The following is a 17,289-nucleotide window of genomic DNA, read 5'->3' as shown; positions in this document are numbered from 1 at the left end:
TTTCTTAAGGTGGGGCTGGGGGGCCCTGCAGTAAGTCATAGCCCCGGGGCCCAGTGCGGTCTTAATGCGGCCCTGCACATGTATGTTCCGTTTCCACCATAACGGCGCTGGAGTCGTGTTCGGTGGGGAACTGCTCACGACTAAGACCGCCACCCTGCGTTTCACTCATAGCCGAAATATAGGCCCTGTCCCAAATCACACCCTAAACCCTCGTAGTCTTCCTCTGAGTCCGCACTTTCATGACGTAATGCCGCTTTGACTGTTGAGTAGAATTCTGCTGCGGAGCTTGCCCCAGTGCGGGCTCGGCAGAAGTGCATATCGAGGGTGCATAGCGGCCGCAAAGGGGGGCGTTCGGAGCACCCTTTTGAACACTGAAATGACGAATGGGACACACTACGGTCTCGTGGACTTAACTGACACGCGCACGCGGCGGCCATTGTAAGTCCACAAGACCGAAAGTGCACATGAAGTGTTCCACTTGGGACAGGGCCATACTGCGACTGCCTTCATAACCTGCCCAAAAACAAACAGTAAACAGCTCTGAGGAAATATTTTAACATCCAAAGTATTTGTATTCTGTATCTTTATGAATAAAATCGTTTATTTTATGCAGCGTGTCAGGCTTTTCCATCACGCGATAAGACTGACGTTTAGGTGATTCATACCGCGTGCCTGTATGTTGCTCTGCATGAAATTGAACGATATACAGCACAGTAACGATTTTATATATAAAATAAAATGTACACAAACCTGTATTTACCGAAGAAATGCATCAATTCGATGGCGCTTAGAACTGCTCTCTCCAGAAGAGGACGCAAAATCCCCGGGATAAATAACTCAACCGCTGGGTTACGTCTGACCCAGGATCTAAATCAAATACCAAAACTACCCAAACATTGGGTTGTTTTGTCTGACCCAGGAGCTGGGTAACACTAAAAAACTACCCAAACATTGGGTTGTTACATTTGACCCAGGAGCTGGGTAACACAAAAACTACCCAAACACTGAAAAAATAACCCAAAAGGCTCAACCCAGCATTTGGGTTAAAAAAATATTCCAGGATTTTTTAGAGCATGTGTATATTTATTATGTATATATAAATACACACACATACAGTTTACATGTATTTATGTATATAAATTTATATGATATGTATAAATATAATTAATCTATAAACAAAGTTATTTTATTAAATATATACATGCATGTGTGTGTGTACATAATAAACATACACAGTACACACACATATTATGGAAACGAAAACTTTTATTTTGTATGCGATTAATCACGATTAATCGTTTGACAGCACTAGTATGAATCAAAGCTATACACTCCTGCCACAACTAGCGCCTTTATTTTAAAGCAATGTGGTTCCAAACCAGTGTGACTGCTTACGCAAGACACATCATTATAGTATGAGTAAATGATTAATATTTAAATTTTTGCATGACCTGTTCCTTTAACAACAAGATGATCTGTAAAGGTCAAGAAAAGTTATCTCGACTCAAATCTGGTGCAACGTTTAACAGGAACAGTTTGTGCAAGAGATGACCATGCAATTTTCAGGTTAGGAAAACCCTCTTTCACTCCGAGGTGCGATCTAATGCAATTGAGACGTAACTCTCCCTATAGGATGCAGATATTCTGCACACGCCCAAGTCTGTGTTTTGGTTTGCCTGGAGATACGTGAGACTTCTGCAGGCTCGTCCTTTAGGAACAAGTCTTGGTGGAGCTGGACGCAGGCCATTTGTGCACTTAAAAATAAATGATGTCAGATCTCAGAGGAAAACCACTATTATGGGTGTCATCTATTAGAGGTGTGCCATTTCCTCTGTAATTCGCTGAGATAATAACCAGGCCTGACTCATCAAGTAGACGGGGCAGTTTGCATATGCATATTTGACCGATTCAACACAAAGTAAAATTATACAACAGCCTGGCACTTTTCCAAAATACTGTTTTGCTTTCCGTGATGTATTAGTTAGGTGAGGGTGTGGCGGCTTTTGGGCTGAATGACGGATCTGGCAGGCAATCAGACAGGCGGTGAAGGAAGGAAGGAAGCAATGTGCTCTCTTGGGTTACAGCTTTCCTGCCAACTCCAGAAAGGGAGATGGGAACAGATAGAGACCGACGGTGAATGTATAGAGCGGGAGAGGTGTCCCTCCCATCTGAAGGGTTTCTGCAGGCTCAGCCAAAAAAGGCGCAAATCATTTCAGATTGCCCTCCACCTGAAGAATGCTCAGCCATGTGCATGCTCAGCCTTTAAACAAATTATATTTGACAACGAGCTTCTAGAATTCGTGTGGTTGGCAGTAGAATAACAGGCCTGTGAACGGGCGCTGTGGCAAGGCTAATTTGATTAAATTGTCAGAGATGGATGTGACTGTGAGTGTAACTTCTTTGTATGGAAATGGTCAGCTGTTTGTATTACCTAACTGCAAATTTCCATCCGAATTAACGCAGGAGGGACACAGATTTACATGTAGCCATTCATAGCTCAAAATGAGCTAAGGCAGCATGACAAACTGAAATGATAGCCAACAAACAAAGACACTGTTTGGGGAAAAAATCACTGACATGATGCTATCACGCGGTTTGTGGTTGCAGGGCGTCGATGCACGGTTGCTAAGGTGTTCTGGTTTTAGCGTCTGCTCAGTGATTGCTATGTTATTTCTTACGGCTTCGGGTTACTCCTTCAGTATACAGTATGGTTTGGGGTTATTCATTTTTTTCCCCCAAATTTAATACTTTTACATTTACATTTAGTCATTTTGCAGACGCTTTTATCCAATGTGTGCATTAAATTAAACAAAACTGTTAATTTGAACATTCTATTGATGAGTCTTGAAAAGAAATTCTATCACGTTTCTAGAAAAATATTAAGCTATTCAACATTGATAATAAAAAGAAATGTTTCATGAGCAGCAAATTAGCATATTAGAATGATTTCTGAAGGATCATGTGACACTGAAGACTTAAGGAATGATGCTGAAAATTCAGGTTTGCCAACACAGAATAAATTACATTTTAAAATGTATTAAAATCGAAGTCAGTTATTTTAAATTGTGTATTATTTCACAATTTTTTTATACTGAGACTTTCTTCCAAACATAAAAATAGTCAAAGTTTATGGACTTTTTTGCCCTTTTTTGCCATTCGTTCAAATCACTAACCCCACATAAGAATTATACTAATAGTTTAGCAAGCACCACAAATGAGTAGGAAAAATATCATGGTAAGAATCAAACATGGTTTGAAATTTGGAATCACACAATTAACCAAGAAAACCAGTTGGTTTACATGGCTTGTGCCCCAGAAAACAGGGTTGTAATTGTGGGCATCTTGACACCAGTGATTATATAGATGCTATGTAGATGTGGGTGAAAATGGAACTGAGAACCATATTTTGTATAAATTCATTGCTTTTAGAGAGCGACACCTCAGTTGCAAACAAAAATGGCTAAAATCAATATTATTATTACTATAATTTTTAATATGTATATTTTTGTACAGGAAAGCTTTGTTGAATGAAAATATAAATATTAATTCTAAATATTTTATATATGTTTATATTATATATAGTATAAATATATAATGCATCATTTTTAGTGCTAGCGCCACTGACAATATTGGCAGGGTCAGTATAAATCTGAACTACTGACCCCACTGGGCCGGCAGACAAAAATCTTATTGTTGAGCTCTGTAAGATTTTCGAACAACATGAGGGTGAGCAAATAACACAATTTTCATATTTCGGATGAGCTAATCCCATATGAAAGGTTTCTTTATACAAGTCTCCGCAATGCCATTTTTCGAATTGTGGTGTAATTATTGAAATTCTCATGTAAGCAGCTCAAACTGACTCTTGATGATCCACCGAAAGCTCTTGGCGATTATTGGGCAGGGCCTGCTGATGTTTGGATGACAGGGGTTCCTTGCTAAGAAGAAATTGGAAGCTGATTGGCCCGTCTGAAGAGCAGCGGTACCACGGATGCTCTTGCTTGATGAGTGGCAGACGGGCTGGGTTATTTCAGGGTCTGACCCTTTAGATTGGCACGAGGATTATCACGGTTTAGTCAGTGAGACACCGTTGAGATTACAGCACGGGTTAGCGGTCAACCTGCTACTCTCTGGATCTTGGCTTCAGATGCTGTGATTATATTTTCACTCCTCACATCAAACCATCTCACAACTAAGAGCTTAATCCCCTTGGACCAAATCCGCAGGCATCTGCTGGATGAATAAAGACTCTTGGATGTTGCCTGTCTAGTATCTGTTTTAGGGATGTTCATTTTAACCGCTTAACCGTTAACCCACCGTGAAGAATTTTGACCGATTAATACAATCATTTAAACTGTTTAAAAAGTCATTTATTTATTTTATTTTTTTTAGTAATTTATCAAAATATTTAAAAAGGTTTGCTGCATGGTTGAAATACACTATGTGTATAAAAAAAAAAAAAGCGTTTTTTAGAGGGAAAAAAAACATAAGTCGCATCTAAGTCGCATTTTATTATTTCATTCAGAAATAGGCCTAATCCCGACAAAAAATGTTTACAAACATTATAATAATTTAATAAACACTGCAAACATAGCTAGGCTATTTTAGTTCGCCTCACTCTAAAACAAATCCTTTCAATTAACAGTATTTAGAAAAGAACAAGAATTAAAAATATAAGAAGCTATAGCTAAACGACAAGCCAAAACGAATTCATTTAGGCTCTCATTCGACACAAAATCAAATGTTTCCGTATTCGCGATGTATTTGAATGCCAAAATATTATTTATTATGTAGCCTACTTCACTCACGTTCCAATATCCACGTAAAACTAAATGGTTTGCATAACATCATTCACGGCGGTACGGTGATAACGCTTAAGAGCACAGATTTGACTGTTTAAACTGAGCGGTGTGTTTTTTCCATATGTTTGACTGACTGTATTTTGTTATGATAATGAACAGACTGCTTTGTCAAGGTAGCAATGCTTAACTGTGTGTGCGCATGCAGCGCCGGCGCAATCATTTGAATTTTTTCCTTCTAACAGTGGAAGCAACTACTCCTTTTAGTCATAAAGATAATCGGAATTGTAAAAGGTTTGCCTTTATTTGTGTACATTCACAATAAAAACAAATCTTTGTGCTTTTGTAAAATACTAAATACTAAATGCTAAAGAAAAATAGGATGCCGCTTTCTGCCGTCTGTTTCCTTTCGCGCAGCACAAAAATGAACTGAAACAATCCCTGGGAAACAAATGTTAGTATTTTTTAACGGGTCACAGACACGTATCCTTTCTAATTTAATTAAATTAGAATTTAAAAGAATCTTGTCGGTTAACGGTTAATAATCGGTTAACGAGCGTTGGTTGTCGGTTAGGAAAAATAACCGAAATGAACATCCCTAATCTGTTGCTCTTGTTTAGTACATGGCCATGTGTGCTGCTGGGTTTGGCTGGATCATGTGTAGAGAGGGTATTCCCTTGTATATCTTTTCATAATTGCAATGTCCAATCTTTGTCAGGTTTTATTTTTATTTTGTTGTTTTAAAAAGAGGGTGTTTGTTTTCATGAATTTAAAACCCAGTCTAATCAGAATGTATCACAATCACAGCATGAGCATCACATCTCTGTTTGATGTGTTAGTCTGAGAGCAGTGACTCATTTTCTGTCTCAATTTAGAGGTTGTGCGCACAATTATGAATGGCCTGTAATGCGCTCATTTATGAATGGCATGACAGTACGGTTGCCACGATACTAAAAATCAGTTATTGATAACAATACCAGTCAAATTTCACTATTCAGTAAAGGTAATTTATGATTATTTTCTTGTTTTTTTTTATAGTTACCAAAATAAAATTAATTTAAATATTAAAAAATTAAACCAATTGCATTATAATTTCTAAGTAAACTTTTAATATTACTGAACAGGTTGGGGTTCTTTGGGAACTTCTTTGGTTTGGTGTTTCTTTTTTGGTTTGAAAGTGAAAAGACTCACATCATCTCTTTGGTTTTCATCCACAGTGATCAGACTGGTAATTTTGTATGATTGATGCCCCCCCAAAAAATCAACATTTAACCTGTAAACTCTACTCTGTATTTTTTTTTGTTACATTCTGATACATTTTCTTTGCACCATGTGGTAAAGACTGAAAAGATATGAAGAGATGATCCTGTTTTAATTTTATCTCTTCAGTTTTCTTTCTTCAAAATCAAAATCTGACCTATGTTCAATGTAGGTTTATTTTTTATTTTTTTTTGCATTTTGTTTGCACAATTTTTCATGCAGGGTTCCAAGCAGTGCGTTTAATAAAATTGTTTTCAATTCACTTATATTTTGAGGCTGGTTATTTGTCACCTATGGTATCGATTTAGTATCGATACCGAGGTATTAGATCCTAGTATCGTACCGAAGTCAAAATTGTGGTATCGAGCCATCCCTAGTAGATGTAAATCTTAATGTTGTTGCTGAGTTTTAATGATAAGTTCTCCTTTTCTTTTTTTCATCTACAGGAGATCATTGTGCGAATGAGTGAGTGATGCAGGTTTCGTTTCTCCAGGTAAGTCTATTAATTTGATCCTTGACAATCACAGAGGTTCCTATGGGGACAATCCTTTCTAAAAAATAATAATAATAATAATAGGATTTTGTTGGTGCTGTTAAACAGTTAAAGGGATAGTTAACCTAAAAATAAAAATTTGCTCATAATTTACCTACCCTCAGGCCATCCAAGCTGAAACTGTGGTCCTTAGTGATTCATAAAATTCAAGTCAACAGCTACCGTCACTTGAGAGTCCAAAAAAAATGAATACCTGTGGCTCCTGATGATATATTGAGGCACTTATGAAGTGAAACGAATAGTCTGTGCAAGAAATTTAACATTATTTACAACAGTATTACAGTCTGATTTGGTGAACTTTGTTCATCACTAAAAATAACCAGTTCTAAAGAACGATTCATTCACGAACCAGACTTCACTCTGAACTGTTTGCCTGAGGCTATGGATTACAGATAATAATGTTGTAAATAATTGCACAGACTGATTGTTTCGCTTCATAAGACCTCAATATATCATCAGGAGCTATGGGTATTGATTTTGTATTGCCTGTATATTCTTTTTTGACCCTCAAGTGATGGTAGCCGTTGACTTGCATTTTATGAATCACCAAGTTTGGCATGCAACAGGTTCGACTGAATCCCAAACATTCCATCAAATTGGTTTGTGCTTCTGTAACCAAATCTGAATTTATTTTCCAATGTAACGTGACAGCCATGTTCCTATAACTCTGGCTCAGCCTGCTAAAGTAGCTACGTCCCAAACTCTCGCTATAGCTTGAGTTGGAAAGATATTGATGGATCTCTAAATGTTTGGCAGAGCACTGTATATTTGATGGAGCCTGCATGGGAGGCTCAATTCACACATTTGGGGAAGATAAACCCATGAATGGCATACTTATAGTAGTCAATGGACAATGAATTTGGTTAATAGAAGGTATTTTGATGCAAAAAAATCTTACAAACTTGACATTTGAATAGTGTTCATTTATAAGACTGAAACGTGGCATAGATTGCTTTTGGCTCATGTTTTGTTTACTCTGTTTCAGGGCAGTATGGGTGTGTATCCCCTGCTCCTGCTACTCCACGTGGCCTTTGTGGCCCTCAGCACGGCCCAGACACTCCCTGACCCTTCAGGTAAGGCATCTTTATAGAACACATAAGCCTTGGTTAATGTATTCGCCTTGCCTTTATTAGAAAAAACAAACTTATTACCCTTAGAAGGTCTAGTTATTCTTTGGTGTTGATGCATTTCCTGCAGAGCCACTTTAACCCAGATTGGTCTTGGCTTGTGACTTTCAGTAACTTATATTGTCAGCTTATCAAACTGAGAAGTGGTATTTAACCTGAAATATTCATGTATAGGATATTAAAAGCAAGTCTTCTTTATTAAGTACATGAAGTTGTACCATTGCAATCCATCTGCTCTTACTAAAGAATGTAAAATATTTTTGAGGCCCAGAAAATGACCTAGGAGTGGCCTGGAGGAAATGGCATTTCCTCACACACCTAATTTTGTTTTGTGAGATACTCAACGTTCACCTGTTTGGGGTTGGTAAGAAGTTTAAAATGTTGCTGAAAGTAGTCTCTTATGCTCACCTAGGCTGAATTTATTTGACCATAAATACAGTAAAAACAGTAATATTTTGAAATATTTTTTACAATTTAAAATAACTGTTTTCTATTTAATATAATTAAAAATGTGATTTATTCCTGTGATGCCAAAGCTGAATTTTTAGCATCATTACTCCAGTTTTCGGTGTCACATGATCCTTCAGATTCTAATATGCCGAGTTGCTGCTCATAAACCTTTCTTATTATTATCCATGTTGAAAATTTGTGCTGCTTGATATTTTTGTGGAAACCATGATACATCTTTCTCTCTCAGGTGCAGTCCTGACCGCCAAACCTACACACCCTCCTCCCACATCACCCTCTATAGTCACCCAGGCACCCCCGTCATCCACCCCATCTTCGGCACCGTCCCCTGAACTTGTTGTAACAACAGGATTCAATGCAGGCGTGGTGACCCCAGAGGTTCCCACAGCCCCTCCTGTCGTCGCCCCTCCAACTGTTCTCGTCCCTACCGATGCACCGGCCGCCCCCCCAACCCCATCTGCTGCATCCCCGTCCCTCACCACCCTTAAAACTGGAGATGGCGAGACTACAGTTTTGGCTACAGCAGAGCCCCCTACACCTGATCCGACACCCACTCAATCCACTTCAGAGCCTGAGACAGACACCCCGTCTGCCCCTACAGATGCCACCACAGCTGACATCAGCAAGCCTCCAGGTACCATTTGCGTTTTTGTTCATTTTGAAACAGATTGAGCTGTTCTTTTATCCTAGTCTTTTCCAACTATTTGTAAAGCACTGTTTACACTTTCCAGTGTGTGTTCTGTCATTTTAATCGATTGCTGTTGTGTCTTTCTGTTTTTCTCATGTAATGAAGATGATGGTGGGCAAGGCAAGTTTCTGTTACCATTTTCACTCAAATTTTCATGCAGAATGAAGTTTTTTTTTTAATGCAAGTAGCCATCTATTACACAACCTGTTAAGAGTTGCTTATACATTACCAGCCAAAGGAATGAATAATTGACTAGTGGTCAAACAAAATGACGCTTTCTAAAAGGCTGTTGGCAATATATTAGGCCATTCGTCAGATTTAAGATCTAAAATAAATAAATAAATACATGCATGCATGCATACATACATACATAAAAATAACAAATTAAATATCATTAAAAAACTATTTTACATTGTTACCTATGTTAAGTATTTTTGAAATTCCAAAATTATTATTTTTAATATAACCGTTCAAAAGTTTGGGGTTGGTAAGATGTTTTTGAAAGAACTCTCTTATGCTCACCAAGATTGCATTTATTTGTTCAAAAATACAGTAAACACAGTAATATTGTGAAATATTACTTCATTTCAAAAGAACTGTTTTGTATTCTAATGCGTTTTAAAATGTAATTTATTCCTGTGATGGCAAAGTTGTATTACAAAGTTGCCATTACTCCAGTCTTTAGTGTCACATGATCCTTCAAAAATCATTCTTATTTGCTGATTTGATGCTCAGGAAACATTTCTATTATCAGTATTGAAAACAATTGTGCTGCTTTTAATTTCTTGTAGAAATCATGACTTTTTAAATAATTCTTTAGTATTAATATTTAATTGATTTTTTTAAATGTTTTTAAAACCGTTCTATATTTGTAACTGCAGTTTAACAACTCATTTTGTCCTCAACTCAGATGACACGGCTATCATGGCAGTGATGGTTGCCCTGTCCTCTCTGCTGGTCATTGTCTTCATCATCATCGTCCTGTATATGCTCAGGTAAGCCCCAGTATTCAGAAACTTTCAGCTGTTCATTCAGTACAAAAAGTGCTTACAACATAGATTCCAGTTAAAAAGAAAACTTCATAAAGACAAAGTTATAAGCTACAAGTAAAGCACGGAAGAGCCAGCAAACACTTGCACTGTCATAATAGAACAGATGAGAGAAAGCATTCAGAAAGCTCCATTCATCAGGAAACCTACAACGGCAGCAGGGGGCCACAGGACTGAATTGTCCAGTTACCATGGTAATGATTGGCTTTTTGTTCCACTCGGTTGTGGCAGGTTTAAGAAGTACAAGCAGGCAGGGAGCCACTCCAATTCCTTCCGCCTGACCAATGGCAGAGCTGACGACACAGGTAGGAATAAAAGACAGTGCGTGTATCTCTGTGACCGTTCTTGGGAATTTTTGTTTTTAAGAGTATCAAATATATTAAGTAACATTAAAAGACATTGTTGGATGCAATACAAGTGTCAGCTTTTTATTTTTACATCTTGACTGAGAGATTTGTGTATCACATGAGAGCTTTTTAGCTTCAATTGTACTGTGTTGCCCCCTACTGGTTGTCCCGAACACAACATAGATAAAGGACAAATTGCAAGTCATTCTTAAAATGTAAAAAAAAAAAAACTTTTTGTCAGAAAGTTTTTGTCTCTAACATATCCTTATGTTTCTCTTTTTCCACTCCATGTTTCTTCCCCATTCCTTACGCCTCTTTTCCTCGCACCATCTCACAGAACTTCAGAGTGTGCCACTATTGGCCCGCTCTCCTAGTACCAACAGGAAGTACCCGCCCCTTCCTGTCGACAAGCTGGAGGAGGAAATGAACCGCCGAATGGCCGATGACAATAAACTCTTCCGGGAAGAATTCAACGTATGTGCACAAACAGACACAACCGTAGTGCTCCAAATCATGAATGGACAGATCAGAGTCATGACTCGAAAGTTCACCATCTTTAGAATGACATAAAAATATGGCATCTAAGGCCCCGTCCACACGGAGGCGCGTTTAGCTGTATACGCATACATTTTGTATCGTATAGGCGTTTCGTCCAGACGGATCCGACGTTTTGGGAGAGTGAAACCGATATTTTTTGAAACCGGGTCCCAGAGTGGATAAATCTGAAAACGCCGCCCTTGCGTTTTCGTGTGGACAGCGAATCCGTATATTTTCTGAAACGATGACGTCATCAGCCCACGTCGCGCCCCTTGTCAGACACCGCTACGTCACGTAACAGCAACAAAAACATGGACAAACACTGAACGATTGTATTTTTATTAACAAACAATAACACAGATTAATAAATGTATTGTTCCATGTTCGTTTGTATACCGTGCACCTTGCGCATAGTCCAAGTCTTCTTCTCCGTTTTTAGTGTATCTATGTGGCAGAATTACAGCGCCACATGCTGGTCTGGCATGTATACTACATCATTTTGTGACGGTTTCGTGGTTTCGTGTGGACGCAGATATTTCTTGAGACAAGGTGAAAAAAAAGATCGGATAGGTAAAGCTCTGGCTTCGTGTGGACGTAACCTAAAATACATAATATATATTTGTGGTGTTGGTGTGTATCTCCTCGTCATGCTCTAGGCCCATGTACGATTGCCTGTTTTTTTGCTCTGCAGGCATTGCCTATATGTCCCATTCAGGCCTCATGTGATGCTGCCTCGAAGGAGGAGAATAAGGAGAAGAACAGATATGTGAACATCCTGCCCTGTAAGGCTTTCCCACAACTTATCTCCAAACCAGAGCTGATAAAGCATGCTTTTACCAGAGCTACAAGGCCTACAAAGGAGTTAATTATGTGAAAAATAATGCTGGGAGTCTTATAATCTCTGTTTTATTTTTTACACCTTTTCTCAGATGATCATTCTAGGGTGCATTTGACTTCTCTGGAGGGAGTTCCTGACTCAGACTTCATCAACGCTTCCTATATAAATGTAAGTCCACAAGCGCAAGACTGATAATTATTTTCACGTTATTGCCGATATTAAAATTTGATACAATTTTGTTTGAATTAATTAAAAATAAATCTCTAAAACAATTTTTTTTTGTTAATGGTGTTACCTTCGTATAATTACATATACTATTATAATATTTATTTATATTTTGAATACAATTTTTGCTTTTATCCATTTAGTTTTTGATTTTCGTTTTAGTTTAAATTTGAAGAATTTTGTAATGTGCTCAATACAGTGTGTTAGTTTTTGTTTTCTAGTTTTCTATTTGGCTTTTATTTATTTATTTTTGTTTTAGTAATTTTACTGCTTCAAATTAAACTTATTTCCATTAGATGCCAAGTCGACCCTTTTAATTTTAATTTATATTTAAGGTTAAAGTTTTTTTTATTTCATCTTTATTTCAATTACCAAAAATTATTTTGATAATTTTAGTTTAGTTTATAATAACAACACTGAATGTGGGCATCACAACATTACAGTGTTCAGTATGAAAAATGGGTATTTTGAGATTGGTTGAAGATTACAATGAACTTTTTTCTGGTTTTTAGAGTTTTAAAGATACATTTTAAGTGAGTGTTAGATGAAAGATCATCTAAATGTAAAAAATAGGGGATATGAGCATGTATGCTTACATTCTTAAGAATCCATTATAAACCTTGCCACTTTTTCACTATTTTTTTTTTTCAGGGATACCAGGAGAAAAACAAATTTACTGCTGCACAAGGTAAAAATGGCTTTAATTAATTACTTTTATAAATACATAAATACTTTTGCATTTATTAATCAACAAAAAGCTAAACTCAAGATTGTTGATTGCAGGACCAAAAGAGGAAACGGTCAATGACTTCTGGAGGATGATCTGGGAACAGAACACTGCCACCATCGTCATGGTAACCAATCTGAAAGAGAGGAAAGAGGTAAATGCCACAAGAAATCTATTAGATGTAGTCTAGTGTCAAAGGAGAAGTAAGCTGATCTTTGATTTCACAGCCTCAGCTCTTATCGCGGTCTCACATAATGGATTTAGAGTGCAAATTTGAGGAGGATGGCCATTAATAAAGATGCATGATTACTGCGGCAATGATGATTATGATAGATTGTGCTTCATATCCGCAGTGTAAATGTGCTCAGTACTGGCCCGACCAGGGATGCTGGACCTACGGAAATATCCGCGTGTCAGTGGAGGACATGATGGTTCTGGTTGACTATACCATCCGCAAGTTCTGCATTCAGCAGGTAAGAAGCTCAGATGTTTCTCTACAGTCATTAGTGGTCGACCATTATATTGGACAGGTTGATTAGTTGGTTGTTTTTTTGGCTTTTTGAAATTTGAAAGTGGACAATAAACAGTCTTTTAACCATTGATAAGGTGGGGTTTTGGGTGATTCTTCAATTAGTGCCCGTTTTAAAAAAACAAATATTAACCACCTTCAAACAGTGTTCACACATTGTTCATGAATAAAGATCTTATTATGGCCTTGATAAACCTTCACTGGATTTTAAAAACGACACTTTTTAAATTTTGGAGAAAAACATGGATAAGGCTTAGACTAACACAGTAACTTCACTAGCATTCCGTTAAGTGTGAATTAGTAAAAGCAACAAGAAGTTGACAGTATGCTTGGCCTGATGGTAATGGACAGTGATTGTTTGTTATAAGAAAAGTTATAAAAGTGTACACATTAATAGCAAAATACCTTGGGGGGGGGGAAATGTGCAAAAGAGAAATTTCTTAAAAGCGTATTTTTGAAACCTGTGAGGAGGGAAGGCTGTTAGTATTTATTTATTAATTTATTAATTGCCTTAACAATCTAGTTGTTTGGAATTTTGCTTGGTGAGCTCATCAACAATGAAAACATACATTGATAAACATACACGTACATAAATACATCTATACATATATGTCCTATCAATTACAGGGAGTGAAATGCAGATGCATAAATACCAGAGGAATTAAGAGCATGAACAATCCTACAATAAGTGCTGTTCAGAAAACGTGTAGACTTAGTTTTAATTGCTCTAAGGCGTCTGCCTGAAGGTAGAGGCGTAAAGAGGTGTCTGGCTGGATGCAAGGGATATTTCAGGATTGTTAGACCTTTTTTTCTGCAAACGTGAGACATAAATCTCATCAATAGTGGGAAGATCACAACCAATAATTTTCAAAGCAGCCCATATTATATTACTAATCTGACTTTGGAGCTACCAATCCACACTGTAATTTAGAAAGTCAGCACATTTTCAATGACAGCACTATAAAAATTAAACATAACTTTAGATACGCCAAACTTTTTAAGCTGTCTCCAGAAAAAAAGCTTTTGATGGGATTTTTAAAGAAGTATTGTTGAAATATTGTTTGGTGAATGATAACAAACTCTGTTGTGTGTGTTTGTGTGTTTAGGTGGGTGATGTGTCTGGTAAGAAGCCTCAGAGGCTGGTCACTCAGTTTCACTTCACCAGCTGGCCTGATTTCGGGGTTCCTTTCACTCCCATTGGCATGCTGAAGTTCCTTAAGAAGGTCAAGACCTGCAACCCACAGTATGCTGGACCCATAGTGGTTCACTGCAGGTAAAGAGCTTTATTATCTTGTGTGTATGTGCATGGCAGAGTACACTACCATTCAAAGGGTTTTTTGTTTAGGGTTTTTACTTTTATTCAACAAGGATGCATTAAATTAATCAAAAAATGTCAGTAAAGACATTTATAATGTTACAAAATTTCTATTTCAAATAAATGTGTGTTTAGGTGGGTGATGTGTCTGGTAAGAAGCCTCAGAGGCTGGTCACTCAGTTTCACTTCACCAGCTGGCCTGATTTCGGGGTTCCTTTCACTCCCATTGGCATGCTGAAGTTCCTTAAGAAGGTCAAGACCTGCAACCCACAGTATGCTGGACCCATAGTGGTTCACTGCAGGTAAAGAGCTTTATTATCTTGTGTGTATGTGCATGGCAGAGTACACTACCATTCAAAGGGTTTTTTTGTTTAGGGTTTTTACTTTTATTCAACAAGGATGCATTAAATGAATCAAAAAATGTCAGTAAAGCCATTTATAATGTTACAAAATTTCTATTTCAAATAAATTATGTTCCTTTAAACATTCTATTTATCAAAAAAGTCCTTTGGGAAAAATCAAGATTTCCACAAAAACTTCAAGCAGCACAAATGTTTTCAACATTGAAAAATTCAGCTTTTCCATCACTGAAATAAATTACATTTTCAAAATACATAAAAATAGAAACTGTCATTTTAAATTGTACTAATATTTCACAATTTTTCTTTATTTTTGATCAACTAAATGCAGCCTTGGTGAGAATAAAAGATTTTTAAAAAACTAACTTTTGAATAGTAGTATTTTTGAGCAGTTGTTTTTTTGAAGGTTCGCGATTTCCAGTAACTGATTCTCATCTGTTCTTCTCAGTGCGGGTGTTGGCAGGACAGGGACCTTCATTGTGATAGATGCTATGCTGGACATGATGGGGGCAGAGAGAAAGGTCGACGTCTTCGGATTTGTCACACGGATCAGAGCCCAGCGCTGTCAGATGGTCCAGACTGATGTGAGCTCATACAAACCACTCATTAAAGCCATAATACAGCTGTATTAAGTCTCAAAATACTCATCTCCCACCCTCCATCTCTCCCTACAGATGCAGTATGTGTTTATATTCCAAGCTTTGCTAGAGCACTACCTGTACGGAGACACAGAGTTAGAAGTGACGTCTCTGGAGTCTCACCTGAATAAGCTGTACGCTCCTTTACCTGGAGCCGGCTGTGGAGGCATGGAGGCAGAGTTTAAGGTAGCACAAACAGCTTTTTTTTTTCTTGCTTTTTGTTTTTTGGGAAATAATTACTGGGACCATGTTGAAGTGTAGTACATGTTTTCTTATGTTCTGTTTTGTTTATTATCTTTTTCTCTCTTTTAGAAACTTACCTCCATTAAAATCCAGAATGACAAGATGAGAACAGGGAACTTGCCTGCCAACATGAAGAAAAACCGTGTTTTGCAAATCATCCCATGTGAGTATCAATGTTGAATAATCAGACTGTGAATTGGGAGAATAACTTTTGAATAATCAAAAACACACTACTATGTTGGAGGTCAGTAACATTTTTTTTTAAATTAAATTAATGCATCCTTGGTGAATAAAAGTGACAGGAAAGACATTTATACAAAGGGTTCCTGTTTCATGTAAATGCTGTTCTTTTTACTTTTTTACATTTACCTCTTGTTTCCACAAAAATATTGAGCAGCAAAACTGTTATTTTCAACATTGCTGATAATAAAAGGTCTGAGCATCAAATCAGCATATTAGAATGATTTCTGAAGGATCATGTGACACTGAAGTCTGGAGTAATGATGCTGAAAATTCAGCTTTGCTATTAAAATTATTTAAATAAACCTTTATTTTAAATTGTAAAAATATTTCACAATATTACTGTTATAAATAAATGCAGCCTTAATGAGCATAAGAAGAATTTTTTTTAAAGCATTTTAAAAATCTTACTGACCCCAAACTTTTGAACGGTAGTGTAATTGTTTCTAACATGTTCTCTGCTCAGTCTGCTGGAAAAAACATATTTATGTAGTTTATACTTTCTAGTATATAATTATATTATCATTTATCTTTATGCTTTTATCCTTTTACATGTTATTTGGCAGTTGCTTTTATCCAAAGAGACTTCAAGGTGTAAATGTATCAGCATGTGCATTCCTTGGTTTCTTTCTGAACCTTCACTGTTTCTTCCAGATGAGTTTAACAGAGTGATCATCCCTGTAAAACGAGGAGAGGAGAACACAGACTACATCAACGCCTCTTTTATAGATGTGAGTAAAACCCGTCTGACCTCAGCCAACAATTACTCCCAACTAACCGAGATATCGCTCAGGGAAGCCTGGAGGGAATGCTACAACAGACCACACAGCATGCTTTTCTTTTCTTTTGGGAGTGGTTTAAACACGCATTTTTCTGTCATGAAGTTATATGGACGCCCATGCTGAGATTAGGAGCCTGGGACGCTGACCATTGCTGTTTTTTAAAACCTAGTGACCAGCTCACTGGAAAAAATAAAATGATTATAAATGTATTTATTTTCATTCTATACTAAAAAGTATCATTATTACAAACTTAAAATCAGTTGATGCCGAGTGTCGAAAGTTCAGATTAGTCACTTATGAGGTTGCATGACAAGTAAGATGTTGCCTTAGAAGGCAGCTGCCTAAGTAGGCAGTTTTTGGGACAGACCTCATGTGTTCATCCCTCCATCGCAGATCAGTCAGAGTGTGGCAGCTTTGTTTTGGCTAAAAGCCCTTTCGCTTCCTCTTCTTTTTGTGTGGCTGAAGCACTTAATCATAAGGTAATCAAACAAAGGAAAACTTCTCCAGTGCTGCTATAATGGAAACCAAAAGAGCTTTGCAATCTGGAAGATAACTATAGTGATAA

General features: G+C 37.2%; 1 protein-coding gene across 4 annotated transcripts in view; it reads left to right on the top strand.

The window, feature by feature from the left end:
• Positions 1–17,289, top strand: part of LOC107737868 (receptor-type tyrosine-protein phosphatase alpha-like) — a 34,346-nt gene that overhangs the window by 10,860 nt on the left and 6,197 nt on the right. Inside the window, exons 1-18 of one of the 4 annotated variants that reach the window (XM_016549505.1) lie at positions 5,445–5,468; positions 6,506–6,552; positions 7,598–7,685; positions 8,437–8,841; positions 9,001–9,015; positions 9,806–9,890; positions 10,176–10,249; positions 10,629–10,765; positions 11,520–11,610; positions 11,758–11,834; positions 12,543–12,579; positions 12,675–12,772; positions 12,972–13,091; positions 14,254–14,420; positions 15,270–15,405; positions 15,496–15,645; positions 15,772–15,865; positions 16,597–16,673. In XM_016549505.1, the coding sequence (XP_016404991.1) occupies positions 6,532–6,552; positions 7,598–7,685; positions 8,437–8,841; positions 9,001–9,015; positions 9,806–9,890; positions 10,176–10,249; positions 10,629–10,765; positions 11,520–11,610; positions 11,758–11,834; positions 12,543–12,579; positions 12,675–12,772; positions 12,972–13,091; positions 14,254–14,420; positions 15,270–15,405; positions 15,496–15,645; positions 15,772–15,865; positions 16,597–16,673 (1,872 nt within the window). In that variant the 5' untranslated portion in view covers positions 5,445–5,468; positions 6,506–6,531. Of the gene's footprint in view, positions 1–5,444; positions 5,469–5,778; positions 5,803–6,505; positions 6,553–7,597; positions 7,686–8,436; positions 8,842–9,000; positions 9,016–9,805; positions 9,891–10,175; positions 10,250–10,628; positions 10,766–11,519; positions 11,611–11,757; positions 11,835–12,542; positions 12,580–12,674; positions 12,773–12,971; positions 13,092–14,253; positions 14,421–14,597; positions 14,765–15,269; positions 15,406–15,495; positions 15,646–15,771; positions 15,866–16,596; positions 16,674–17,289 lie in introns of those variants that run through there. The other 3 variants (XM_016549504.1, XM_016549503.1, XM_016549502.1) reach the window with 3 other exon arrangements.

The sequence above is a fragment of the Sinocyclocheilus rhinocerous genome, unplaced genomic scaffold (genome assembly GCF_001515625.1).
Source record: "Sinocyclocheilus rhinocerous isolate Xijiao unplaced genomic scaffold, SAMN03320098_v1.1 scaffold374, whole genome shotgun sequence".
Classification (NCBI taxonomy): Eukaryota; Metazoa; Chordata; class Actinopteri; order Cypriniformes; family Cyprinidae; genus Sinocyclocheilus; species Sinocyclocheilus rhinocerous.
Note: the sequence above shows the minus strand (reverse complement) of the source record. Positions and strands in the feature narration are given on the sequence as shown.